The sequence below is a fragment of the Balaenoptera physalus genome (genome assembly GCF_965194825.1).
Source record: "Balaenoptera physalus genome assembly, chromosome: 2".
In the NCBI taxonomy this organism is placed as follows: domain Eukaryota; kingdom Metazoa; phylum Chordata; class Mammalia; order Artiodactyla; family Balaenopteridae; genus Balaenoptera; species Balaenoptera physalus.
This window is the reverse complement of record NC_138883.1, coordinates 12,900,923-12,928,844: the sequence shown is the minus strand read 5'-3', so window position 1 is coordinate 12,928,844 and position 27,922 is coordinate 12,900,923. Positions and strand designations below refer to the sequence as shown.

At 37.0% G+C, this 27,922-nt stretch overlaps 1 protein-coding gene across 1 annotated transcript in view; it reads left to right on the top strand.

The window, feature by feature from the left end:
- The window catches only part of LOC309656002 (uncharacterized protein), a gene marked incomplete at its 5' end in the record, with an annotated part of 126,717 nt that extends 98,867 nt beyond the window's left edge, over positions 1-27,850 (top strand). Inside the window, 2 exons of the mRNA XM_082451962.1 lie at positions 12,506-12,584; positions 18,529-27,850. Of these exons, the coding sequence (XP_082308088.1) occupies positions 12,506-12,584; positions 18,529-18,690 (241 nt within the window). The 3' untranslated portion in view covers positions 18,691-27,850. The remainder of the gene's footprint in view (positions 1-12,505; positions 12,585-18,528) is intronic.
- Between the last annotated feature and the right edge of the window lie 72 nt (positions 27,851-27,922).

The following is a 27,922-nucleotide window of genomic DNA, read 5'->3' as shown; positions in this document are numbered from 1 at the left end:
GAAGGAAAAGAAACATGGCTTAGTTGTGAAAGTGGTTTACATTGTTCAAGTAATGTAAACAGTGAATAACAATCTGACTAAATTTTGATAAAACTATAGTGGGGGCGTGGGAAGAGTGAGTGTTAATGTATGGTGGTCATGGTGGGGCTCATGAGAAAGCTAAACTCCCTTTTCCAAGGTGGAAAGTTAATAGATTATAACTTTTTAAAAAGTGGCAATAGGGAATTCCCTGGTGGTCCCATGGTTAGCACTCGGCGCTTTCCCTACTGAGAGCCTGGGTTCAATCCCTGGTTAGGGAACTAAGATCCCACAAGCTGCGGGTGCGGTCAAAAAAAACACAAAAGTGGCAATAAAAGCAGGTTTTTTAGAAATACAGGGGGTAAATATTCAAACAGCTAAAAGAATTTTATGTGGTTGCCTCTAAGGGAAAAGAAATGGGGAGAATGTTGTCTACAGGGAACTGTTACTTATCATAATATTTGTGGAATTATTTGAATTTTTTGAACTATATGGAGGTACACATTTAATAACAATTCTAACTAAATGAAAAAGTTAAAAAGAGCAGGCTAGAGCTAACTCAGGTTGGTGAATGATTTTTTAAAAGCCAGTAACATCTGAAATTACCTGTGAAGTTACTTACTAAATGTCTATTTGGTGGAATCCCCTGTTATTCAATTGTCATTAGTCTAAGAAATATAGCTTTCAAGTTTATCGACAGTGTAAGTGCTTAATCTTCACTCTTAAAATATTAACGTTCATTTTAAAAATTCATTTTTAATATTTACTTAGTATCCAGAGTATACAGTACAAGTTGTTCTACTTATGGATTCTAGCAGCTATTGTGCAGCATTTAACCACATATAATGACAAGATTATCTATTTGTTTAAAAGTCCACTGGATGGATTTAAATGATTCTGCTGAAGAATAATGTTTTCCCTGAAAATAATAAAAAACATTCTACACCCTAGGAAATGGCTATTGTAAGTGGCATGAGAAGATGTTTTGGTCAGTGAGAATACTTGGGGATGTATTTAACCAACTGTATTATATTAACCAGATTATGATTACAGGTATAATTATTTAATTCTTTTTTGAGATATGAAGAATTTTTTAAAATTAATTAATTAATTAATTTATGGCTGTGTTGGATCTTCGTTTCTGTGCGAGGGCTTTCTCTAGTTGCAGAGAGCGGGGGCCACTCTTCATCGCGGTGCGCGGGCCTCTCACTATCGCGGCCTCTCTTGTTGCGGAGCACAGGCTCCAGATGCGCAGGCTCAGCAATTGTGGCTCACGGGCCTAGTTGCTCCGCGGCATGTGGGATCCTCCCAGACCAGGGCTTGAACCCGTGTCCCCTGCATTGGCAGGCAGATTCTCAGCTACTGCGCCACCAGGGAAGCCCAGAGATATGAAGAATGTTGAAAGCATAGAGAGCAAAATAATGATGCTACCCATACAATGAAAAGGGAATTTTGTATAACACGCTTACATTTGCATTGAGACCTGGGATGCTGGTATTTACACACTGATGAACTCTATTAGAAAATTTTATGATCTTGGGGGATAAGAATGGCATTTGGCAATTTGAGACTTTTGGTTCATGGCTGCTCTAAAACTTAGATTGACTTGAAGTTCAATGTGCTGGTTACTCTCCATCTGGCTGCTCCTCCCCAGCCACATCCATTCTTTACCCTTCCCTTCCCTGCTCTGTGGCCTGGGGGACCAATCTCCATGGAGTTTTTTACCAGGCTCTCTTGCCCTCTGGCTTCTTCCTTCTGGTTGGATTTAGTCCGTAGGAGGAATGGCAAGAGACTGTTGAGGGGGAGGAGATGCAAGGAAAAAGTGAATGTGTTATTTTTTCTCTTGTTTTCTTATTGCCTCATGGCCTCAGTTCTGTCAGGGCCCACATCCCAGGAAAAATGGTTTGTTGCGGATGGAGTACAGAGATATATAGTGGACTGAGATGGTGCCGGAAAACTCAGTTGGACCCAAGTCCTGAAGGCCTCTATTTGTTTTGGATTTTATTCTGGAGGGTACAGGGATTTATGAAAGAATTCTAAGTAGAGGAATATTTGTGTTTTCTAAAGATCTGGAAGCACTGTGGAGGAAGGATCAGAGAGAGGTGATACCAACGGTGGGGGGGGGATCCTATTTATGAAGTAACTGTCCCAGACCAGACAAGAAATGCCAAATTATAGAATTAAAGCAGTTCTGGTGAGTATAGAGGGGAAGGAATAGATTTCAAGTACTCCTATCACTCCCAGGAAGGAAGGTATGAGTGGAGGCCTATAGGGAGGCTGGAACTCCCATCTCCACCCAGCAGTAATGAGGAGTACCCCAGCTTGGATGTCAGAGGAGGCCAAGTGGGAACCTGGACTTTCACCTCCACCAGGTAATAACAAGGCACCACTCCTTCCTTCTCCCGGAGAGGAGTCAGAAAAAAGCAGCCAAAAGGAAGGCCTAAAGAATATCCAGAGTCTCATAACATGTTAACCAAAATGTCCCAAATTAAATTGAAAAGTCATTGTCATCCCAAGAACCAGCTAGAGCTCAAATTGAATGAAAAAGTACATTCAACAGATGCTAACACCAAGGTAACAGAGATGTTAGAATTATCTGAGAAAGATTATAGAGTAACCATCATAAAAATGCCTGAACTAGCAATTACAAACACACTTGCACAAGTGAAAAAGTAGAAAGTCACCCAATATGAAACAGATCATTGGAATAGCTCTATGATTATTAAGCCCTATGAACTTGTAATTAAAATCTCCTCAAAAAGAAATCTTCAACCCAAGAAACTAGGGGTTCACTGGAAACTTCCTCTCAAGATCCTTAACTTAATCACACCTTCTGGCATATAAGATAATATTCACCCTTTTGCCATATAAAGTGATATTCATGGGTTCTGGGGATTAGGATGTGGCCATATTTTGAGAGGAGCCACCATTCAGCCTACTACATATAGCCATAGTAATCAAGATGTGTGATATTGATGCAGAAGTAAACGTAAAGATCAATGAAACAGAATAGAAAACCCAGAAACAGATGCACACAAATAAGCTCCACTGATGTTATACAAAAAGAAAGAAAGCCACTTCAACAAATAGCGCTGGAGATTTAGAATATCCATGAGGGGAGAAAAGAACCTCTCTCCAAGTTTCACACCTTATTAAAAACTAAGTCAAAATGGATCCTGTACTTTAAAATGTAAAACTATACAGCTTTTAGCAAAAAAACACAGGAGAAATTATTTGGGACCTAGGAGAAGGGAAAGAATTCTTGGACTCAACTCCGAAATCACAGTTTATAAGAGGAAAAATGGACAAATCAGACTTTATCAAAATTAGAACTTCCTCTGTGACAGATCCTGTTAACAGAATGAAAAGATAAGCAACAGACTGGGAGGATTTATTTGCATACCACATCATCTGACAGACGATTTTTTTCTAGAATATACAAAGAATGCTCAAAACTCAACAGTACAACACACACACAATCCACTTAGAAAATGACCAAAGATATGAACAGACATTCACCAAAGAGGATATACAGCTGGCAAATACAAGAAAAGATGTTCAACACCATTAGCCATTAGGGAAATGCAAATTAAACCCACAATGAGATATCATGTGCACCTAACAATGACTAAGATTAAAAAATAGTGACAACACCAAATGCTAGTGAGGATGCAGAGAAATAGGATCACTCATATATTACTAGTGAAAATAGTTTGCCATTTTCTTAAAAAACTAAAATGAAGTATGACCCAGAAATTGCACTCCTGGGCATTTATCCCACAGAATTGAAAACCTATGTTCACACAAAACCTGTACACAATTATTTATAGAAGTTTCTTTGTAATAGTTAAAAACTTCAAACAACCCTCATGAACTTTTATGGGTGAATGGTTAAACAAACTATAGTTTAAAAAAAAAACCCTCAAATCTGTCTAAAAACCAAGTCATACCTTATTAAAAAATTAACTCAAAATGGATCAGGGACTTAAATGTAAGATGTAAAACTATAAAACTTCTAGCAAAAGACATAGGAGAAAAATCGATAAATTGGATTTCAAAATTAGAAACTTCCTAGAAAAATTAGAAACTTCCATGGTAAACCATGGAATACTATGCAACAATAAAGAGGAATGAACTACGGATACACCCAACAACCTGGATAAATATCCAGAGAATTATGCTGAGTGAAAAAAGCCAAAGGATGCATACCCTATGGTTCCATTCACATAACATTCTTGAAATGATAAAATGATTGAAATGGAAAACAGATCAGTGGTTGCCAGGGGTTGAGGAGGTGGGCATGTGTGGAGCTGGAAGGAAGTGGGTGTGGTTATAAACAGCAACAGTGAGCATCCTTGTGGCGATGGAAATGTTCTGTATCTTAACTGTATCCATGTCAATATCCTGACTGTGGTATTGCACTATATATAGTTTTACAAGTTGTTTCCTTAGAGGAAACTGGGTAAAAAGTACTTGGGATCCCTCTGTATTATTTATAATAACTACATGTAAATCCGTAGTGTTCTCAAAATAAAAATTTTAATAATAGTATTATTATGAAGCAAACAACTGTGTAACCACCCTATATAGTTGGCCAGCATCTCAGAAGCCCTCTGCCCGCCTCATCCCATTCAAAATTACTCCTTCCCGGGCTTCCCTGGTGGCGCAGTGGTTGAGAATCTGTCTGCCGATGCAGGGGACACGGGTTCGAGCCCTGGTCTGGGAAGATCCCACATGCTGCGGAGCAACTGGGCCCGTGAGCCACAATTACTGAGTCTGCGCGTCTGGAGCCTGTGCTCCGCAACAAGAGAGGCTGCGATAGTGAGAGGCCCGCGCACCGTGATGAAGAGTGGCCCCCGCTTGCCACAACTAGAGAAAGGCCTCGCACAGAAACGAAGACCCAACACAGCCATAAATAAATAAAAAATAAATTAATTAATTTAAAAAAAAATTACTCCTTCCCCTAAAAGTAACCTCTGTTCTGACTTTTTATGGTACTAACTTTCTGGCTTATGTTTATAGTTTTACCACCTAAGTTTGCATGCTCCAAGATAGCAGAGTTTTTCCTGTGTGTGTTTTGTTTTTTTTCTGTTTACTGCATGCTTACTTCCTGGCTTATTTATTTGTTTTTTAGTTTTTTCATTCCTTCTATTTTATTTGACTTTACATTGTTGTTCTCTCTCTAACTTCAAGAGATGAATGCTTATCTCATTTATTTGCAGACTTTGTCCTTTTCAAAGGCCAGTATACACTTTTAAGATGAAATATTTTCCTCTAAATACTGCTTTAGCTGCATCCCCAACCAGGTTTGCTATGAAGTATTTTCATTATCACTGTGTTAAAAACATCTTATAAGATCACTATGATTTCTTTTTTGACTCCCACACAGGGATTAACTTTTACGTTGTTGTTTTGTAATTGATTTCTAATTTAACTGCAGTGTGGTGAGGGAACAGAGTCTGATTAATTACAATCCTTTTAAATTTGCTGAGACTGCTTTATAGCCAGTATATAGTCAATTTTCAGAACTTATCTGTATGTGCTTTAGAAGTATGTGTAATATGGTAGTAGTTATGTTCAGTATTTTATATATGACCATTAGGTCAACTTTGCTCATTTTGCCATTCAAATCATATATTCTTACAGATTTTTGTCTGCTGTTCTTTTAATTACTGAGACTTAAAAATCTCCCATTATGCTGGTGGATTCCTCTATTTCTCAGCTTTCACTTTTTTTGAGGTCATCTTATTAAGGGCTTACGCATTTTAACTGGCTATAGCTTCCTGGTTAATTGACCTTTTATTACTGTAAAGTGACTGTCATTAATTTAGTATTGATTCTTGCCTTAAAGTCAATTTCATATGATATTAATACAGCATGCCAGCTTTCTTACTGTTAACGTTTGCATAGTATATCTATTCACAACCCTACAAGACATTCTTTTTATTATTTAATACATTTGGAGTTACCCATCTATGTGTGAGCTTTTTACCCTTTATTTTTTCTCCCAACTCAGACTTTCCATCTGGGATCATTTTCTTTTTGCCTAAAAGACACCTTTTTATAATTTCCTATAGTGAGACTGTGCTCTTGGCAAACTCTCTTAGTTTTTGTCTGAAAAAATTTTTTTTTCCTGATCTCTGGTAGATATTTTTGGTTGCTGTAGAATTCTAGGTTGATGGTTATTTTCTTTTAGATATAGTAAAGATATTTTTCCATTGTCTTCTGCCTTTTGTTGTTCTGCTGAAGAAATCAGATAATTTCTGATTGCTACTAATGGTTGCCTTTTTGAGGATAATATATTTCATTTTCTCTGGCCGCTTTTTAACGCTTTATTTTTCGGTTTTCTTTAGTTTCGCTATTTACTTCACTTTTATTTGTATTGCTTGGGATGTGTTGAGCTTCTTGAGTCAGAACTCCTGTTTTTCATCATTTGCTTGACAACGTCAACCATCCTTTCTTCAAGTATTGCCCTCTGCCCTCTTATCCTTCCCTTGGGGGACTCCATCTGATTGTATTTTAGATTTTCATACTGCTTCTTCAAAGTCTACCATATCTTCTGTATTTTCTATCTTTTTGTCTTTCTAATCTAGTCTGACATTATTTTCTTTCTAACTGGATTGCTTAGTTATAACAACCTATGATCCAGTTAACTAACCCTTTCTTTTCCTAGCTATATCGTCACACTTGTTTCTCATTTATTTAAACTTATTTTGCACAGCTGTTTTATAGTATGTACCTGTTAAATCCAATGCCTGAAGACGCTGTGGGTCTGGTTTGGTTTGTTATTTCTGCTTCCTTTTGCTTATAGAGTCTGATTTGTCGGGGGAGGGTTCTTGTTATTCTTTGGCGACAGTTTGGACATTGTATTTGAAAAATGATTTGTAGAAATAAGTTAAGGCCAAGAATTGAGGTGCTTTACTTCAGAGAAGAGTTGCATTTGCCTCTGCCAGATTCCTGGGTTACTACTAATTCAGAATCACTTTAAAGCAAGTTTAAGCCTTGTCAAGACAGGTGATTTGAAAACTGGCCATAATTCTGTGAGGGCTGTTGTACTTCTGGTTCGTCCTGTCTTATTAGACTCCCTGCTAATGTCCTGGGCTTGATTCTGTCCTTCTATCCTGGATAAATGTTTCTCTTCAATTTTGGCCTCATAATTTCTTACTGTATTATATGTTTTCATGCTATGAAGATCTTTAAAAATGTTTTACCCACACTTTTTGTTGTTTTCACCATATAAATGAGCCTTCAATGACAGGATGACACATCGTATCTTCTTTTATCAGTTATATAAAGTTCTTAATAGCTACAAAGTTCTAAAGAATGGGATCTGAAGAAAAAAAATCCACAATTGAAACTTCATTTGATAAGATCAGGAAGCATTATGATTTCTCATCATAGATTAAAACATCTTTGAGTCCAAAATATAATCGTCCTCTCTTGAGTGCTCTTTTGAGTTTCTATTAGTAGAACAAATAAATATAAGCAACAATGGAAGACCAGAAAATTTAAAAGCAGTTGAAGTTCTAGAGACACATCAGAAAGCAGTGTAACTAAGGTAATGTATTAGTTTCCTAGAGCTGCTAAGAACAAATTACCATAAACTGTGTGGCTTAGAACCACAGAAACTCATCTCTCACAGTCTGGAGGCCAGAAGTCTGGAATCAAGGTGTCAGCAGGGTGGTGCTCCCTCCAGAGGCTCTACCGGAGAGAACCTGTCCCTCGCCTTTTCTAGCTTCTAGTGGCTGCAGGTGTCCCTGGCTTGTGGCCGCCTCACTCCAATCTCCCTCCTGGTCATATGGCTTCCTCCTCTTCTGAGTCTTCTGTGTGTCTATCAAATCTCCCTCTGCCTTTCTCTTATAAAGACACTTGTGATGGCATTAGGGCTCATTCACGTAATCTAGGATAATCTCCCCATCCCTACATCCTTAACTTAATTACATCTGCAAAGGCTTTTTTCCCCCCCGCCCCCACATAAGGTCACATTCACAGGTTCCAGGGATTAAGACATGGATTATCTTTTTAAGGGCCACCACTGAGCCCACTACAGGTGCTATGATGCAAAACAAAATTAAATATAGCTATTGTGATAAAATCTTGTTAAGATGAATAATAGTTGCTAAGAAATAAATTTGAATATTGCTCCAGGTCAAATTTGGAGTGTCCAAGTTATTCCTTATACTTTTTTCATTCTTCCACCTTCCCTTAGTGTCTCTTACTTAAATCATGACAGTCAGATCCTCCTCTCACATCCAGTGACCTAAAAAAGAGAGTGGTTACATGTGTGTTTGTCTTCCATACAAAAATATCTAAGGCTGCATGGAAACTGGGCATGTTAACTCCGAAATGTTAGCAGTGATTGCTCTAGGGAGAACTGGATATGCATTCAGAATACATTGAGTACCCTCCCGTATTACAGACTGCAAGCATCCATCCTTTATGTTTTCTTCGTGCTTCTTTTGGGTGTTTACCACACTAACATTAGAACCATGTGGGACATGGATTATAGAGTTTCCTCTTTTCCACAGTAGGGATAGAGTTCTAAGGATACACATACAGTAAGTCCCCTACATATGAACCTAAGAACATTTTATGTACACAGTTAGTCAAAATGTATACATACTAAAATTCCAATTTTATAGTCATTTCAAAAAGCCTTCAGTCCTTGAGTGCTTTGGCACCAAAGGGGCTCCCTGTAGTGTTTTCTGTTGCATTTCCCATCTGAGCCAGAAGGTGGCGATGGTTCTCATTAGAGTAGTCACCCCTCCTCCCCTTCCTGACCCAGGAAGTTCAGCGTTCTCTTTTGGAATTAGGGAGTCAGCTTTTTGAAAATTCATAATGGCATTCACTTCTTGAATTTTAAAACATTAAATAATATAACAAGCACTAAATGAATGTTGGCTCATTTGATAAACTACATGTGAGATTGCTTGGCAGAGAGCTGCATTTTTAAAAGACATTTGAAATTGGGACTATATGGTTCTAAAGGAAAAGAGATTTCATAGCATTGGACCACTAGTATCAGTTAACGTTCTAGTAATCAACATGTTTCTGATTTCTGCATGCTTAACCTCTTAGGTCCCTTACCAGGAGAAATTTTTGTCCTCTGATTAGAGGTTGCAAACTGCTAATCTGAGGGTCAAATCCAGTTCACTGACCTATTAAGTTTGCCTGAATAGTTTAAAAATTGGGAAAACTTACATAAATATCTTGATTTCTGACTTCTTTTGAGGGACTGGGAAATCTGACCACATTGCTTACATTCCCACAGGACAACAATGGGTTGGTGATACACAGTAGAAACTAGCTTTGGAGAGGACACCCCAGCTCCAGTCAGCTACTATGTGTACCGTGCCCATGAAGTTTTACTTTTCCTGCTTCCTTATTGATGCCTGGCTCCTGTAGGTCCTTAAGTTTCTGACTGTTCTTAGCAGATCAGTAAGTGCCTTGCTGCCGAGGAGACAGATAACTACATTTTATATAGAAGAGCCAGCAGAACAGTTTTTGAAAGTTTGTGTGTGTGTGTTTAGTATAACTGCAAGAAAATTAAGTTCCAAACATTCAACAGACTTAAAAAGAAGAAAAATTTCCCTAGGTTATGTGATTTATATCACTTTTGAAGTTCCTTAATTCTTTCATTAGTTAATTTATCTATTATCTATCTATCATCTATATATCTATCTAATTTGTCTTTCTTTTGCTAAAGACATTGGAAAATTCAACTGAAACTAAGAATTAAACCAAACTAATAAAAACTTTACCAAGGCTATTTTTTCTTTCTAAAGTGATTAATAATAATTTTTTTTAACATATTGAACTGTGAACCAAGCAGGCATGTTGCCTGATGGTATTTACTAGAAGCTATTATTTCTACTGTGTAGCTGTGTGTATCATCCCAATAATTTTTGATTTTTATTTCAAGCACATTCAGATTTCCAACTAACACTTGAATAAATGGTACATACAACACGTCGGCGGCCACTGCTGTGACGAAGAACAACTATTAACGTTACCCTGGCAAGATAATGAAAAACTATGTTTTTAAAAAGTCAACATTATACTCAGTGGCAAAATTCTAGAGCAGAGGCCATAAACTGGTAGCCCTACTACTATATCTGTCCCACATACTGTATTCAAAAATTTTGAATTACCGTAGTTGCAAACACTGAAAATCGCAATACTATAGTGCAGCATCCACAAGGGGGCGCTTCCGGAACACTTGACTGGGTTAAATGACATGCCTGGCCTTATAGGGCAGTAGAGTTTGTGACCTGTGCTCCAGGTATTCTTTTTCAATTCAGAAATATTACAAGGAGGCTCATTTTCACCATTTCCCCCTATTTTTAAAAAGTATTGGTAATATATGAAGGCATGAAAAAAATACCAAGAAGCAGCTGTTGGAAATGATGAAGCTAAAATGTGACATCATCATAGGGTATAAAATCCAAATAAATTAGCAAACTATCAGAACTAATCAGTAGATTTAATAAAATGACTGTGAATCGATAAATGTAGCTATTAATAATGCTCTAGTATTTCAGCACGATAATTTCTCTCTTACCTCATCTTTTTTTTTTAATTGCAGTATAGTTGATTTACAATGTTGTGTTAGTTTCACCTCATCTTTTTAAAAATGTGTGCTAAATATAGTTGGTTCTTGTTATGTGTGGTAGTTAAGTTCTATAAAGTTTCCACGAACTCTGAATTAGTGACTATTGAACCACTGCTTCTAGGGGAAACACAGGGATGGGTTTCTGTGAGCCTCTGGTCACAACATTTTTGTTGACTGATCAATACATGACCTTGCTTTTTGTGTGTTTCTGTTTAAAGATACTTTATTTAATATACACTGTTGACTCACTAACACTGATCTCACAGCCAACAACACTGTCACTCAGGGGACTTCCCTGGTGGTGCAGTGGCTAAGACTCCACACTCCCAATGCAGTGGGCCCGGTTTCAATCCCTGGTCAGGGAACTAGATCCTGCATGCTGCAACTAAGAAGTCCACATGCCACAACAAAGATCCCGTGCACTGCAACTAAGACCCGGCACAGCCAAAATAAAAAAAATTTTTTAATTAAAAAAAAGGCTGTCACTCATGCCTGTAGGAAGCTTACCTAACACATATTTTCTCTGTAAGGTAATCACAGCCTTGCACTTAGGAACACTAGGCAGCACTTCTGCTTAGGGCCATCTTAAACAGCAAAATCACCCACAAAAAGCACAAAAATGTGAAAACCATGGCGCTAAATAGATTGTGAAAAGGACATTTGTTGACACTTTGAGAGCTGGCACAGAAGGCAGAGGGTCACCTTGTTCTGACCTAGCTGGGAAGGTGCACGTTCGGTGACTCAAACATTTTCCCCAGTCTGAGCATTTGTCTGAATGACCTGAAAGTGTTCTAAGTAGTGGTTTGTGGTTACAAATCAATTTTAGTAAGTAGGCAAATTAAAAAATACAGAATCTGCAAACATTGGGGATTGGCTGTATGTAAACTTACAAGCACACACATAATTTTACAAAAATACATATGTACCTTTTTTTATTGCAGTTTTTCCTTTAGCTTTTTGGTTCCTTCCCCTTCTCATCCTCCTTCCTCTCCTCTATTACATACTCCTCTATTTTCACCCCTCCCCCAGGGTAATTTATGTTGGTAACTTAATTGACATCATTCCATCTTTTCCTTATGCTTATTTAATCATATTAAAAAACCCACATGCACATAAACATATATTGTTTTACAAAACTAGAATCTTAAACAAATCAAAACTAGAATATTAAACATTCTTATCTCCATCTTGCTTTTCTTACTCAACAATATCTCACGGAAATTCATCCAGGTCAACCAGTGTGTCTCTAACCCAATCTTTACAATAGCTGTGTCATATTCCATAGTTGGGGGGGGTGTATCTATTTCCTTCTTGATAAACATTCACTTTGCTAGAACAAATAAAGCTGCAATAAAGTTCATAGGACATATATTCCTTTATTTCTATCAGCTAGGTCATCAGGAAAGGGACTGCTGGCTGTTGTCAGATTATTTTCCAAAAGGTCTCTAACAGCTGACATTTCTATCAGCAGCATATGAGAGTACTCTTAACACACGTCCCTATAAGGAAGAGATGTTATATGTCTTTTTTATTTTTGCCAGGATGCTAGTAAGAGAGTAATCTATCTCATTATCATTTTAGTTTGTATTTCCTTGACTACCACTGAGTTTTTTGTTTGTTTTCATTTGGATTTGCTTATCTGAGGACAACCTAATTTTCCACTGTTCTGTCTAATCCCTTCTTGTTGAAATGTAAGAGTTCCTTATATATCAGAGATCTTAAATTTGTTTTCTAATTTAAAAATATTTTTCCAAATTATTAGACTTTGATATGGTATTTTTCCTAAACATGATTTTAACTTTAATATAGTCAAAATGTTCAACTTTCCCCCCCCCTTTTTTTTTTTCTTAAACAACAAACTTTAATTATTCACAGTTCTGGAGGCTGGGAAGTCCAGATCAGAGTGCCAGAAGGGTCAGGTTCTGGTGAGAGCACTTTTCCTGAGAAAGAGAAAGTAAGTACTCTTTCTCTCTCTCTCTCATATAAGGGATGTGTCTCTTCTTATAAGGGCACTAATATATAGGGCAGGCCATCAGGAAGGGCAGGCTGGGGCTCTCCTGCACAGTCTGAAGCTGCTATCCAGAGGCAGAATTTCTTTTTCTTCTTTTTTTTTTTAATTAAATTTAATTTTATTTTCATACAGCAGGTTCTTATTAGCTATCTATTTTATACATACTAGTATATATATATATATATATATATATATATATATATATATATATATGTCAATCCCAATCTCCCAGTTCATCCCCACCCCCTCGCTTTCCACCCTAGGTGTCCATATGTTTGTTCTCTACATCTGTGTCTCTATTTCTGCCTTGCAAGCTGGGTCATCCATAACATTTTTCTAGATTCCACATATATATGTTAATATGCAATATTTGTTTTTCTCTTTCTGACTTACTTCACTCTGTATGACACTCTCTAGGTCCATCCACAGCTCTACAAATGACCCAATTTTGTTCCTTTTTATGGCTGAGTAATATTCCATTGTATATATGTACCACAACTTCTTTATCCATTCGTCTGTTGACGGACATTTACGTTGTTTCCATGACCTGGCTATTGTAAATAGTGCTGCAATGAACATTCGGGTGCATGTGTCCTTTTGAATTATGGTTTTCTCTGGGTATATGCCCAGTAATGGGATTGCTGGGTCATATGGTACTTGTATTTTTAGTTTTTTAAGGAACCTCCATACTGTTCTCCATAGTGGCTGTATCAATTTACATTCCCACCAACAGTGCAAGAGGGTTCCCTTTTCTCCACATCCTCTCCAGCATTTATTGCTTGTAGATTTTCTGATGGTGGCCATTCTGACCAGTGTGAGGTGATACCTCATTGTAGTTTTGATTTGCATTTCTCTAATAATTAGTGATGTTAAGCAGCTTTTCATGTGGCTCTTGGACATTTGTATGTCTTCTTTGGAGAACTGTCTATTTAAGTCTTCTGCCCATTTTTGGATTGGGTTCTTTGTTTTTTTAATATTGAGCTGCATGGGCTGTTTATATATTTTGGAGATTAATCCTTTGTCCATTGATTCGTTTGCAAATATTTTCTCTCATTCTGAGGGTTGTCTTTTCATCTTGTTTATAGTTTCCTTTGCTGTGCAAAAACTTTTAAGTTTCATTACGTCCCATTTGTTTATTTTTGTTTTTACTTCCATTATTCTAGGGGGTGGGTCAAAAAAGATCTTGCTGTGATTTATGTCAAAAAGTGTTCTTCCTATGTTTTCCTCTAAGAGTTTTATAGTGTCCGGTCTTACATTTAGGTCTTTAATCCATTTTGAGTTTATTTTTGTGTATGGTGTGAGGGAGTGTTCTAATTTCATTCTTTCACAAGTAGCTGTCCAGTTTTCCCAGCACCATTTATTGAAGAGACTGTCTTTTCTCCATTGTATATCCTTGCCTCCTTTGTCATAGATTAGTTGAGCATAGGTGTGTGGGTTTATCTCTGGGCTTTCTATCCTGTTCCATCGATCCATATTTCTTTTTTTTTTTTGCCCGTACCATATTGTCTTGATTACTGTAGCTTTGTAGTATAGTCTGAAGCCAGGGAGTCTGATTCCTCCAGCTCTGCTTTTTTCCCTCAAGACTGCTTTGGCTATTAGGAGTCTTTTGTGTCTCCATACAAATTTTAAGACTTTTTGTTCTAGTTCTGTAAAAAATGCCATTGGTAATTTGATAGGGATTGCATTGAATCTGTAGATTGCTTTGGGTAGTATAGTCATTTTCACAATATTGATTCTTCCAATCTAAGAACATGGTATATCTCTCCATCTGTTTGTGTCATCTTTGATTTCTTTCATCAGTGTCTTATAGTTTTCTGAGTACAGGTCTTTTACCTTCATACGTAGGTTTATTCCTAGGTATTTTCTTCTTTTTGTTGCAATGGTGAATGGGATTGTTTCCTTAATTTCTCTTTCTGATCTTTTGTTGTTAGTGTATAGGAATGCAAGATTTCTGTGCATCAATTTTGTATCCTGCAACTTTACCAAATTCATTGATTAGCTCTAGTAGTATTCTGGTGGCATCTTTAGGATTCTCTATGTATAGTATCAAGTCATCTGCAAACAGTGACAGTTTTACTTCTTGTTTTCCAATTTGTATTCCTTTCATTTCTTTTTCTTCTTGGATTACTATGTATAGGACTTCCAAAACTATGTTGAATAATAGTGGCAAGAGTGGACATCCTTGTCTTGTTCCTGATGTTAGAGGAAATGGTTTCAGTTTTTCACCATTGAGAATGATGTTTGCTGTGCGTTTGTCATATATGGCCTTTATTATTTTGAGGTAGGTTCCCTCTATGCCCACTTTCTGGAGAGTTTTTATCATAAATGTGTGTTGAATTTTGTCAAAAGCTTTTTCTGCATCTATTGAGATGATCATACGGTTTTTATTCTTCAATTTGTTAATATGGTGTATCACATTGATTGATTTGCATACATTTAAGAATCTTTGCATCCCTGGGATAAACGCCACTTGATCATGGTGTATGATCTTTTTAATGTGTTGTTGGATTCTGTTTGCTAGTATTTTGTTGAGGATTTTTGCATCTATATTCATCAGTGATATTGGTCTGTAATTTTCTTTTTTTGTAGTATCTTTGTCTGGTTTTGGTAACAAGGTGATGGTGGCCTCGTAGAATAAATTTAGGAGTGTTCCTTCCTCTGCAATTTTTTGGAAGAGTTTGAGAAGGATGGGTGTTAGCTCTTCTCTAAATGTTTGATAGAATTCACCTGTGAAGCCATCTGGTCCTGGACTTTTGTTTGTTGGAAGATTTTTAATCACAGTTTCAATTTCATTACTTGTAACTGGTCTGTTCATATTTTCTATTTCTTCCTGGTTCAGTCTTGGAAGGTTATACCTTTCTAAGAATTTGTCCATTTCTTCCAGGTTGTCCATTTTATTGGCATAGAGTTGCTTGTAATAGTCTTTTAGGATGCTTTGTATTTCTGTGGTGTCCATTGTAACTTCTCCTTTTTCATTTCTAATTTTATTGATTTGAGTCCTCTCCCTCTTTTTCTTGATGAGTCTGGCTAAAGGTTTATCAATTTAGTTTATCTTCTCAAAGAACCAGGTTTTAGTTTTATTGATATTTGCTATTGTTTTCTTTGTTTCTATTTCCTTTATTTTGGCTCTGATCTTTATGATTACTTTCCTTCTACTAACTTTGGGTTTTGTTTGTTCTTCTTTCTCTAGTTCCTTTAGGTGTAAGGTTAGATTGTTTATTTGAGATGTTTCTTGTTTCTTGAGGTAGGATTGTATTGCTATAAACTTCCCTCTTAGAACTTCTTTTGCCGCATCCCATAGGTTTTGGATCATTGTGTTTTCGTTGTCATGTGTCTCGAGGTATTTTTTGATTTTCTGTTTGATTTCTTCAGGGATCTCTTGACTATTTAGTAATGTATTGTTTAGCCTCCATGTGTTTGTATATTTTACGTTTTTTCCCCTGTAATTTATTTCTAATCTCATAGTGCTGTGGTCGAAAAAGATGCTTGATATTATTTCAGTTTTCTTAAATTTACCGAGGCTTGATTTGTGACCCAAGATGTGATCTATCCTGGAGAATGTTTCATGTGCATTTGAGAAGAAAGTGTAATCTGCTGTTTTTGGATGGAATGTCCTATAAATATCAATTAAATCTATCTGGTCTATTGTGTCATTTAAAGCTTGTGTTTCCTTATTAATTTTCTGTCTGGATGATCTGTCCATTGGTGTAACTGAGGTGTTAAAGTCACCCACTATTATTGTGTTACTGTCGATTTCCTCTTTTAGAGCTGTTAGCAGTTGCCTTATGTATTGAGGTGCTCCTATGTTGGGTGCATATATATTTATAATTGTTATATCTTCTTGGATTGATCCCTTGATCATTATGTAGTGTCCTTCCTTGTCTCTTGTAACATTCTTTATTTTAAAGTCTATTTTATCTGATATGAGTATTGCTACTCCAGCTTTCTTTTGATTTCCATTTGCATGGAATATCTTTTTCCATCCCCTCACTTTCAGTCTGTATGTGTCCCTAGGTCTGAAGTGGGTCTCTTGTAGACAGCATATAGATGGGTATTGTTTTTGTATCCAATCAGCAAGCTTGTGTCTTTTGGTTGGAGCATTTAATCCATTCACGTTTAAGGTAATTATCGATATGTATGTTCCTATGACCATTTTCTTAATTGTTTTGTGTTTGTTTTTGTAGGTCCTTTTCTTCTCTTGTGTTTCCCAGTTAGAGAAGTTCCTTTAGCATTTGTTGTAGAGCTGGTTTGGTGGTGCTGAATTCTCTTAGCTTTTGCTTGTCTGTAAAGCTTTTGATTTTTCCATCAAATCTGAACGAGATCCTTGCCAGGTAATCTTGGTTGTAGCTTCTTCCCTTTCATCACTTTAAATATATCATGCCACTCCCTTCTGGCTTGTAGAATTTCTGCTGAGAAATCAGCTGTTAACCTTATGGGAGTTCCCTTGTATGTTATTTGTCATTTTTCCCTTGTTGCTTTTAATAATTTTTCTTTGTCTTTAATTTTTGTCAAATTAATTAAACAAACACGCTGAGATTTCTATGTATCTCGGCGTGTTTCTCCTTGGATTTATCCTGCTTGGGACTCTCTGTGCTTCCTGGACTTGGGTGGCTATTTCCTTTCCCATGTTAGGGACGTTTTCAACTATAATCTCTTCAAATATTTTCTCGGGTCCTTTCTCTCTCTCTTCTCCTTCTGGGACCCCTATAATGCGAATGTTGTTGCGTTTAATGATGTCCCAGAGGTCTCTTAGGCTGTCTTCATTTCTTTTCATTCTGTTTTCTTTATTCTGTTCCATGGCAGTGAATTCCACCATTCTGTCTTCCAGGTCACTTATCCGTTCTTCTGCCTCAGTTATTCTGCTATTGATTCTTTCTAGTGTATTTTCCATTTCAGTTATTGTATTGCTCATCTCTGTTTGTTTGTTCTGTAATTCTTCTACGTCTTTGTTAAACATTTCTTTCTTCTTCTTGATCTTTGTCTCCATTCTTTTTCCGAGGTCCTGGATCATCTTCACTATCATTATTCTGAATTCTTTTTCTGGAAGGCTGCCTATCTCCACTTCATTCAGTTGTTTTTCTGGGGTTTTATCTTGTTCCTTCATCTGGTACATAGTTCTCTGCCTTTTCATTTTGTCTATCTGTCTGTGAATGTGGTTTTCATTCCGCAGGCTGCAGGATTGTAGTTCTTCTTGCTTCTGCTGTCTGCCCTCTGTTGGATGAGGCTATCTAAGAGGCTTGTGCAAGCTTCCTGATGGGAGGGACTGGTGGTGGGTAGAGCTGGGTGTTGCTCTGGTGGGCAGAGCTCAGTAGAACTTTAATCCGCTTGTCTGCTAATGGGTGGGACTGAGTTCCCTCTCTATTGGTTGTTTGGCCTGAGGCAACTCAGCACTGGAGCCTACAGGCTCTTTGGTGGGGCTAATGGCGGACTCCGGAGGGCTCAAGCTAAGGAGTACTTCCCAGAACTTCTGCTGCCAGTGTCTTTGTCCCCATGGTGAGCCACAGCTGCCACACCCCCGACTCTGCAGGAGACCCTCTAACACTAGCAGGTAGGTCTGGTTCAGTCTCCTATGGGGTCACTGCTCCTTCCCCCTGGGTCCTGATGCACACACTACTTTGTGTGTGCCCTTTAATAGTGGAATCTCTGTTTCTCCCAGTCCTGTCGAATAGCAATCAAATTCCACCAGCCTTCAAAGTCTGATTCTCTGGGAATTCCTCCTTCTGTTGTCAGACCCTGCAGGTTGGGAAGCCTGACATGGGGCTCAGAACCTTCACTCCAGTGGGTGGATGTCTGTGGTATAATTGTTCTCCAGTTTGTGAGTCACCCACCCAGCAGTTATGGGATTTGATTTTATTGTGATTGCGCCCCTCCTACTGTCTCATTGCAGCTTCTCCTTTGTCTTTGGATGTGGGGTATCTTTTTTGGTGAGTTCCAGTGTCTTCCTTTCGATGATTGTTCGGCAGTTAGTTGTGATTCCGGTGCTCTCGCAAGAGGGAGTGAGCGCACGTCCTTCTACTCCGCCATCTTGAACCAATCCTCGACATTTTAAAATTACGTTTTCCCAGTCAAGAACATGATGCCTCTTTCCATTTGTTCAAACATTATTTGACGGCTCTCAAAGAGGTTTTAGTTTCCTTCATGTAGATCCCAGTCTTGTTAAATTTATTTCCAAGTACTTGGCAGATGTTGCTGCTATTATGAATGGAAAAATTCCATTTCTTTTCCTAGGAAATTATTATTAAAATAGAGATAGGTTATTGACTTTAGTACTTATAGGCCACCTTATGAAATTTATTAACACTAATGCATTTTCTTATTAGAATCTTTTAGGCTTCCTTGGTATAATATAATATCATCAGCAAATAGATGGTTTTTATCTCTGCTTTTCCAGTGTTAAACCAGTTACTTCATTTCTTCACCCTACTCTTCTTGCTGTAACTTCCAAAACAACGTTGAGTATTATGGTAGTAGCATGTAGTCCTGTTTTGTTCCTGATGGTTTTGAACACCCAGTGAATGTTTGCTGAGAATCAGGCAGTGTCTTAGGGTCTGAGAGTACTCTGGGGAATAAAATAAAAGTCCCTGGACACATGATGTATACATTCTAGAAGGGGGTCCATGGAGGGACTTTGAGTACCTTTGTTCCACAAATGTTTGTTCATGTTTCTGATTTTCATCTTGTGGCTTTAGTGTTTTACCATTTAAAGACATTATTTGCTATTGATTTTTCATAATGATTCATTCCTATTTTTTAAAAGGAAGAGCTGCCAAATTTTATCAAATGCTTTTTAAGGATGAAATGATATAATTATTTAATTTTTCTCTTTTTAAATTGTTGATGCATCTGTAATGAAATATATTGATTAGCTTCCTGATACTGAATTATCCCTGCATTCCTGGAAGATACGACTTGGTCATGTTGTACTATTCATTTATTATACTACTGGATTCTATTTACTAATATTTTATTTGAAATTTTGCATCAGCTTTCAAAAGTGCATTTGCTCATTTTTGTTACTAAAGTTATGTAAGCTTTATAAAAAGATCTGAGATTTCCCACCTTTTTCCTACAGTGTGTAAATGTTCAAATAACATTGGAATTATGTTATCTATTCCTTATTGGTTAAATAAATCTCAGGTGTTAATTAATCCTCTGATTCTGGTCTTATTTCAGTGGTAGCCATTGGCCTTTTGGGCACTTTAACCTCATTCTAGCTCCAGTGGCTCAGGCACTTTCCTTCTATTTGTGAGCGTTACCAAATTGGTCCAGAGCATCCATAAGTTACCTATCATGATAGAGGAAATCTTAAGTCTCCTCTGCAAATATTGGTGGGGATGCTTCAGCTCTCATACTGAACAGGTAATCTCAATTTGTCCCATCTGCCAGAAACACAATCCTGTTAAAAAGGTAAAGGTGGGACAAGGATGCCAGCCAGCTCCTTCAGGCCCCTTTCTCCATTGGCAAATGGATTTTGTCAAACTCCTATGGTCTCATGGGTACAAATATGTTCTAACCATAGTCTGCATTCTAAAAATAATGCTTGGAAGCTTTGTCCTGCAAATAGGCTACTGCCACAGCTTGAGCTAAATTGCTGCTAGAATTTTTCCCACCTGGGGAATCCCTCTGTTCCTCTCTAGTGACAGAGGAACTCACCACATTGCTAAGTACTTCCACTCCCACAAAAACGGCAGTGTCCTTACCATCCTTAATCTGCAAAAGAAAAAAGAATGAGCCAACGGAACACTCAAGTTAGTCAAATGCTGAGGAACTCAACCTAACTTGACCCGAAGTCTTGCCATTAACCCTGATAATACTTTGATTCTCACTTTCCTCTCAACATTGATTATCCCTTTATGAAATAATTACTGGCAGGCCCATGAAGATTCCTTACTCTTGTTGGACCATAGGAGGTTCAAATATGATCCAGACTGGTATTCTTAAATACTGCCAAGGTCTCATTCAATACACTCATATTTATTACTGATAGTTCAAGTGTACCTTTCCCCCAAACCTCCCACCTCAGCCCTTACATGATCTTCATGTTGAAGACCTGGTCTTCTGGAAAAAAATACCATCAAAAGACCAATCTTGAACCCAGGTGGAAGGAACCTTACACTGTCTTCCTAACCAGTTGTACTGCTGCAAAACTATAAGGAATACAACCTTTCATGTTTTAATATTTTAACAATACAAGACTTATTTTGAAGTTAGGAAAATTCACCCTAGCAGCAGACCTTAAACTGAGGGTCCTTGAGAGCTCCCAGAAGCAGATGATGACATGAGACAAACTGCTTTCTCATGAATTTTGGAACAAGCAGATGGTACCACAATGGGGTCAGCTTCCACCCACAATGCTGGAACACAATTGCCTGGGATTCCCCTATCCAGTGCCCTCCATGTTCCTCCTTTGTATCCTTCTCATCATTCTGTAATTTTTCTATTGTCCATTAGTTTCAGAACTTCCTGAGCCATGTCTTCCCTATTCCTTCCCATTTCTGGCCTCCTTACCATTTCCTTCTCTATTCCTCATTTATCTACAGACATGCAGGGTCCCCAGTTGTTTCACGTTTGCTCCCCCAAACCTCTCTGACCTCTACATCATAAGCAAGAACATGTGAGATGCTAACCAAAAAATTCACTGCATTGCCTCCACAATCCTGACCCCATCCTTGAAGGATCTCCACACCAATTTCCTGGAATCCACTAGACTGGTTCTCCCTGGCCTTGGGTCTTGGTTTTACTCCTTATCATAGCCTCTAATGATCGATTTTCTGCTTTCTTTTATAAGTATCCTAATTAAGTGCTTTTTCTCCAGAACATTTTCTCAGCTTCAGACCACCATCAGAGCTCAACAGATGATTAAGCTAGTGCTCCAAGGGGAGTGCCAACAAGAAACTACTGACTCCATGGACAACTTCACTTAGCCTTGACCAAAACCCATGGAAATTACTGAGATTGTTCTAAGACAGATGATGTTTGTATGGAGCAAGAGGGGGCACTGACCAGGCCAAATACAGACCTTTCCCCTTTTGCCTGAATCTGATGAGGCCAGATACTGACCCTCCAATTTCCCATTCTCTGTCTCATGATTGATTTCCTAAGATTAAAATTATTTGTCCTCTGAAACTAGCTAACCACAGAGAAAACCATTTCCTTTTCACATAATTGACTGAGACTTCTGGTGGAAAAACAACCCCAAGTATAAATCACCCCTTCTGCAACGTGTTTACTCCTCACCATAAAAGCCTAAGGCAGAATCACCCTGCAGAGACATTCTGATCTTTGGATCGTCGATGCTCCCCCTATTGCCTGAAAACAACCTATCTCCTTACTTGACTGACTTCTGTCTTTGATATAAATCACACTAAAAGTGAACAGACAATAGAGTAGTAGGGCAAAATCAAATGGACTAAGAAACAGAAATCAATCTCTGTTATGTGTAAATTTGATATATGATAAATAAGGTACCACCAAGGAATGGCAAAAAAAATTTTTTTATTCGATGGTAGTGGGCAGATTAGCTCACTCCATGGAGAAAAGTAAAGAAAATAAAGTTGAATATTTAACTTATATTAAATAAAAAGGGTGGGTCTCAGACTGAAGTCCTAAATTCAAAAGGTAAATTTAAAAATCTAATTGAAGAAAATGTAGGAGAATATCCATGTGAACTAGAAGTGTGGGGAAATTTCCTAACCAAGACTCAAATAATGAATAAATTTGACTGCATCAAAATTAAAAATTTCTGATAAACAATGTACCCATTTGGCAAAATTAACAGAGACATGACAAACCAGGAGATGTTTGCAAATCTATAACTAACCAGGGATTATATCAAGGACAATTGATTTTAGATTATGATTTGTAGACCATTACTGAGTGATAAATTCAACTGAGAGAACTGCAAGCATAATTTTAAAAAATAAAGTAGGAAAGAATAGAAAATATCAGAGTGCATAACAAGTATTAGGAGAAAATACTCATCAGCCTTTTGTTTACATCATGTAAATGAAAATGTAGAATTAAAAATGCACATATATACAATAGTGTGTATTTGTTGGGAATATATATATTTACATATATAGTACATTAATACATATTAATAATTAATCATATATTTAATTATATAGACTTAATAGACACTTATATAATTATATATTACTGATATAATCAATATATACTCTAATTAATTAATAATATATTGATATATAACATGTATACTCATATCTGCATATATGTATGTACATAAGTATATATGTATACTTATAAGATTATAAATATACATCTTATATATTAATATATTAATGTATTATATATTATATATAATGTGTGTTGGTTGTGATGTAACATATACTTCTTACTGTTGATTATGATCAAAACAGTGAAACACTCAATATTTAAGGGGCTCAAGCAAATCACTGAGAAAAAGATAATGATACTCAACAGAAAATTGGGCAAAGTATATGAACAGGCAATAAATAGAGAGGGAAGCCTGAACAGCTAACGAGTATATGAAGAGGTTCTCAAACTTACTAGTAATCAGGGAGATATATTTTAAAACTATAGACACCATGTTACACCCATCAGAATGGCAAAAATAAAAAAGATGTCTGCTATTAAGTGTTGGAGAAGATGGGGTATATGGGAACTCTTGCAGTTTTGACAAAAGTATAAACTGGTAAGGTCATTCTAAAAATAATCATCTGGAGGTCCTTAGTGACATTAAGAATGTGAATTCTCTCTGACCCAGCAAATCCACTTCAAGGGCTATATGTGATGGATATCTCCACTCATGCCCTTAGGATGGCATGTACTGGGGTGCTTCTTATGGTGGTGTTTATGGTTGGGGAAGTTGGAGGAAATCTAGGTTTTATCATTAGGGAAATGGATACCTGAAATGTGGTCAATGCACACTTATAACATGAATTACTATCCACTAGTTGGGAGCAACAGACTTGTCTCCAAACAAAGGCTGATTACTTAAGAAAAACACAAAATATGAAAAGTATCTTTTCATAATATGGTTAAATATATTTGTCTTTTATAAAATTAATACAAGCTCATTGTAAAATTTATAAAACATAAAAAGTAGAAACAGCTAGTATTCTCTTACCCAGAGTATAACCACTATTAATTTTGTGGTCTATATTCTCAATTTTTATGTCTTAAATAAAAGTTGGATTGTATTGCATATTTGAGTCTATAGTATGTAGTATTTTATAATTTTTTTATTTCCTTAACTCTGTATTAAATGAGTTTATGATGTGACTTTTTCCTTAAAAACCTGACTTTGTTGCATTCTACCATATGGACATATCAAAGCAAATCTAACCAATTTCCTATTGTACATATAAGTGGTTTCTAACTGATTACTATTATAAACAATCCTGCAGTGAACACCCTCTAATAGAGGCTGACATTTGGCTCATAGGCATTGGCATAAGAAAAGTGGATGTTTACAAGCAGCAACTCTTCTGATTTAATAGATGTTCACGCTAACTGGCGATCCTATACTACCAGTGGTTGAATATCACCCCTGCTTCTACCTAATTCTTAGTGTTTAGTTAATGTTGTTTCATTAGGATAAATTCATTGAAGTGGAACTGCTGAGACAAACAGTATGAATATATTGCCAACTTACCTTCCTGTAAGATTCTGCCAAGTTAGACTCAGACAGCCGTTCTCATTAACACTAGGTATTATTATGTTTTCGATCTTTACCAATTTCTTGTTACATTTTAATGTTAAGATCCTGTACATCTCAGCACTTCAGTAACTCCAAATGATTATTTCCTCAAATGGCAAAGTCCAGATCACTCTCCTTTGCCACACTGTCTTTCACTCTGAAAAAAAGTCTGACAAGTTAAACACCTTATATCCAAAGTGTTCTGTTCCCTGTTGCTCCTTTAGAACTAAACAAACTTTTAAAACAATTATCATTTCCTTCAGCATTTGAGAGATTATTTTTTTAAAATTTATTTTATTGAAGTATAGTTGATTTCTCATGTTGTGGAAAGATTATTTAATTATACTCCTCAAAACAAATTTTAAAAATTTGCTCATAGGTTAAATATTATTTTCTGAGGGAACTCTTGCCCAGCACACAAGCACTGGCTTAGCTCACCTCTCAAGGTCTGGTGGGGGACAGGGGTTGGCTTTCTATGTAGGCACATGTTAGAGATAGTTGGACCAATGAGGATTCTCTCACTGTGTAATCATTGGCCTAACATAGCTCCATTCCAGGGCCTTTGAGCAAGGGTGCCATCAGCCAGCTGCCCAATTCTTATAAAAATAAGAGGCATTTCTCTAAAGGACTGACTGATCGTCCATTGTTATAGATCCTCTGATTTTAACCTTGGATTAGGCATACATTCAGAGAGTTACTCTATTTTTTCTTTTCTTCTGATTTTCTCACATTAAAAAATCTTTGGAAACCAGACAGTATCCTTCTGAAACTAATTTTTTTTGGGTGGATCCCAAATTGTCATTTGTATAATTTTTTTTAGATTCCACAAATAGGTGATATCATATGATATTTGTCTGTCTCTGTCTCACTTACTTCACTTAATATGATAATCTCTAGATCCATCCATGTTGCTGCAAATGGCATTATTTCATTATCTTTTATGGCTGAGTAATATTCCATGGTATATATACATACCACAACTTTTTTATCCATTCATCTGTTGATGGACATTTAGGTTGCTTCCATGTCTTCTTGCCTATTGTAAGTAGTTCTGCAATGAACATTGGGCTGCATGTACCTTTTCAAATTATGGTTTTCTCCAGATAAATGCCCAGGATTGGGATTGCAGGATCATATGGTAGCTGTATTTTTAGTTTTTTAAGGAATCTCTATACTGTTCTCCATAGTGGCTGCACCAATTTACATTCCCACCAACAGTGTAGGAGGGTTCCTATTGGTTTTGTTTCTTTTTTTTTTTTCCTACTGGTTTTCTTTAACAAAGGACACATCATAAAAGGGTTTATAATCTTAATAGCACCTGTTTATAGACAATAGTAAAAGTAAATAAATCAGATTGCACGTATTACTCTTTTGTTCTGTATAAAGTGAGTGGGGAAAGGACATATTTTGATAAAAAGTGACCTAGAGAGCCATGATGATGGTCAGCATTGCTATGAATGGGAGGGTTTCTAACCCCATTTGTCTTTTTATTTCTAGGAAGGTTAGCAGTGCCCAAACATTATTCAAAATCTAACCATAATCTGGAAAAAAATACCATAGAGAGAAAGCAAAAACAATGACAATAACGTACTCTTCTCGTGTGTCAATACCCTTCCTACTTCACATTCAAGACCCAGCTCATATGCACACCTTTCCCTCGTAAGTATAGATAGGGCAAGGCCTTTCCCTTACCTAAACTCTTGGCTAATTTTATTGACTTGAAATCCTCCTTTCCTTTTAACTTATTCAATTTCCTTATGATGGCATCATATCTGAATATTTTGGTTAAACTTATATGTTCTTCCCTCACAGTAGATTCCAGGTTCTATAAGGGAAGAGAACACGCTTCCAGCATCTTTATAGCCCTAACAGCCAGCACGTGGCCTGGTACACAGAACATGCTAAATAAACAAATTAAGAATCACTAAACAAATGAATGGATATGTGTGAACAAGTAGTTATCAACACTCTCAAGTTAGGAAAGAAAACAAAAGGAAAATTATTTTACAAAATTAGAACTATCAGAATCCCAAAGTTTTGTTGCTTCATGATGTATATGCTATTTCTAAACTCTAAAATGAAAGAAAATGAGCACGTCAACCCTGAAATAGATATTACTGTATTAGGGAAAAAGAGAAGTATTTTTAGTATGGAATAAAAATAAAATTAAAGACAGAAGTACTACAGATAAACATATCTGTTCTAATATAAAACAGGGGCTCAACCAAGAGACAAAATGTCACTACCGTCACTGAGGGAAAAAGAACTATTCGAGTCCTTATAAAGGTCTATACAGATTAGTGAGTGTCCAGAACAGTGCCTGACACTCGATAAATATTTGTCAAATAAGTGAATAATATCAAATCAAGAAAGTCAATATAATGGGAATAAATGACCAAACTGATAGTTGAAGAAGAAAGCAGTAAGCTAGGGGATCAAGAGAAGAAACGTTCCTAGAAGGCACTGCAGTAGAAAATGGGAATTAAAAAAATAGTACTTAGTAAAATTAAAAATAAATCAATCCAGGAAGTTGTGTAAAGTAGAAAGAAGAGTGAAGCCTAGTGAGGCCTACCATCGATATTTTATTGGTGAGCTTATAAAATCTTAATGGAACAGATAATCCATACCTTAAATGAACACTTCCATAAAAGAGGGAAAACTGCCAAACTCATTTTATGACTGAACTGCTTTTATGCCAAAACTAGATACAGACAGTACCAGAAAAGAAAATAATAGGTTCATTTCACTTACATTTATAGTTGTGAAAATCCAGAATAAAATATTAGCTAGCCAGACTCAACAGTGTGTTAGCAATCAAGGAATGCAAGAAGGGTTCAAGTGAGGTTAAATTGCAAGTCTACAAGGCAGAAAGACTGGTCATAATTTTTCCTCTGCCAGAAAAGAACTTTTCCATTAGAAAAATAAACCTTTTCTTCAGCATGCCCAAGAGACTAGTCAGCATAATTAACTAGCAACCTCTCCAAGGCCAGAGAGGAGGCTTCCCTCATTATAAATACTGAGATCCTGAGGATCACTAGCTTTCTACTAAATACACTAGTGTATTCACTAGGTCCTGAATTGAAGAGGGGGAAAAATGTTTTGCCAGTCTAGAAAGGAGAGTGCTGGTTGCCACAAACTGGGTAAGGTTAGCTATCATCAAAACAAAGGGCCTTGGGCTTCCCTCGTGGCGCAGTGGTTGAGAATCTGCCTGCCAATGCAGGGGACACGGGTTCGAGCCCTGGTCTGGGAAGATCCCACATGCCACGGAGCAACTAGGCCCGTGAGCCACAATTGCTGAGCCTGCGCGTCTGGAGCCTGTGCTCTGCAACCAGAGAGGCTGCGATAGTGAGAGGCCCGCGCGCCGCGATGAAGAGTGGCCCCCGCTTGCCGCAACTAGAGGAAGCCCTGGCACAGAAACGAAGACCCAACACAGCCAAAAATAAATAATAAATAAATAATAAATTAATTTTAAAAAACATAAAAAACAAAGGGCCTTAATGTCATTACTGTTATGACCCTAAAGTTTTACCATTATGCTAAAAATTTAAGTGTCTCTAAATACTAAGTACTTATCTATGTTCCCTATGGTTTTTTTAAA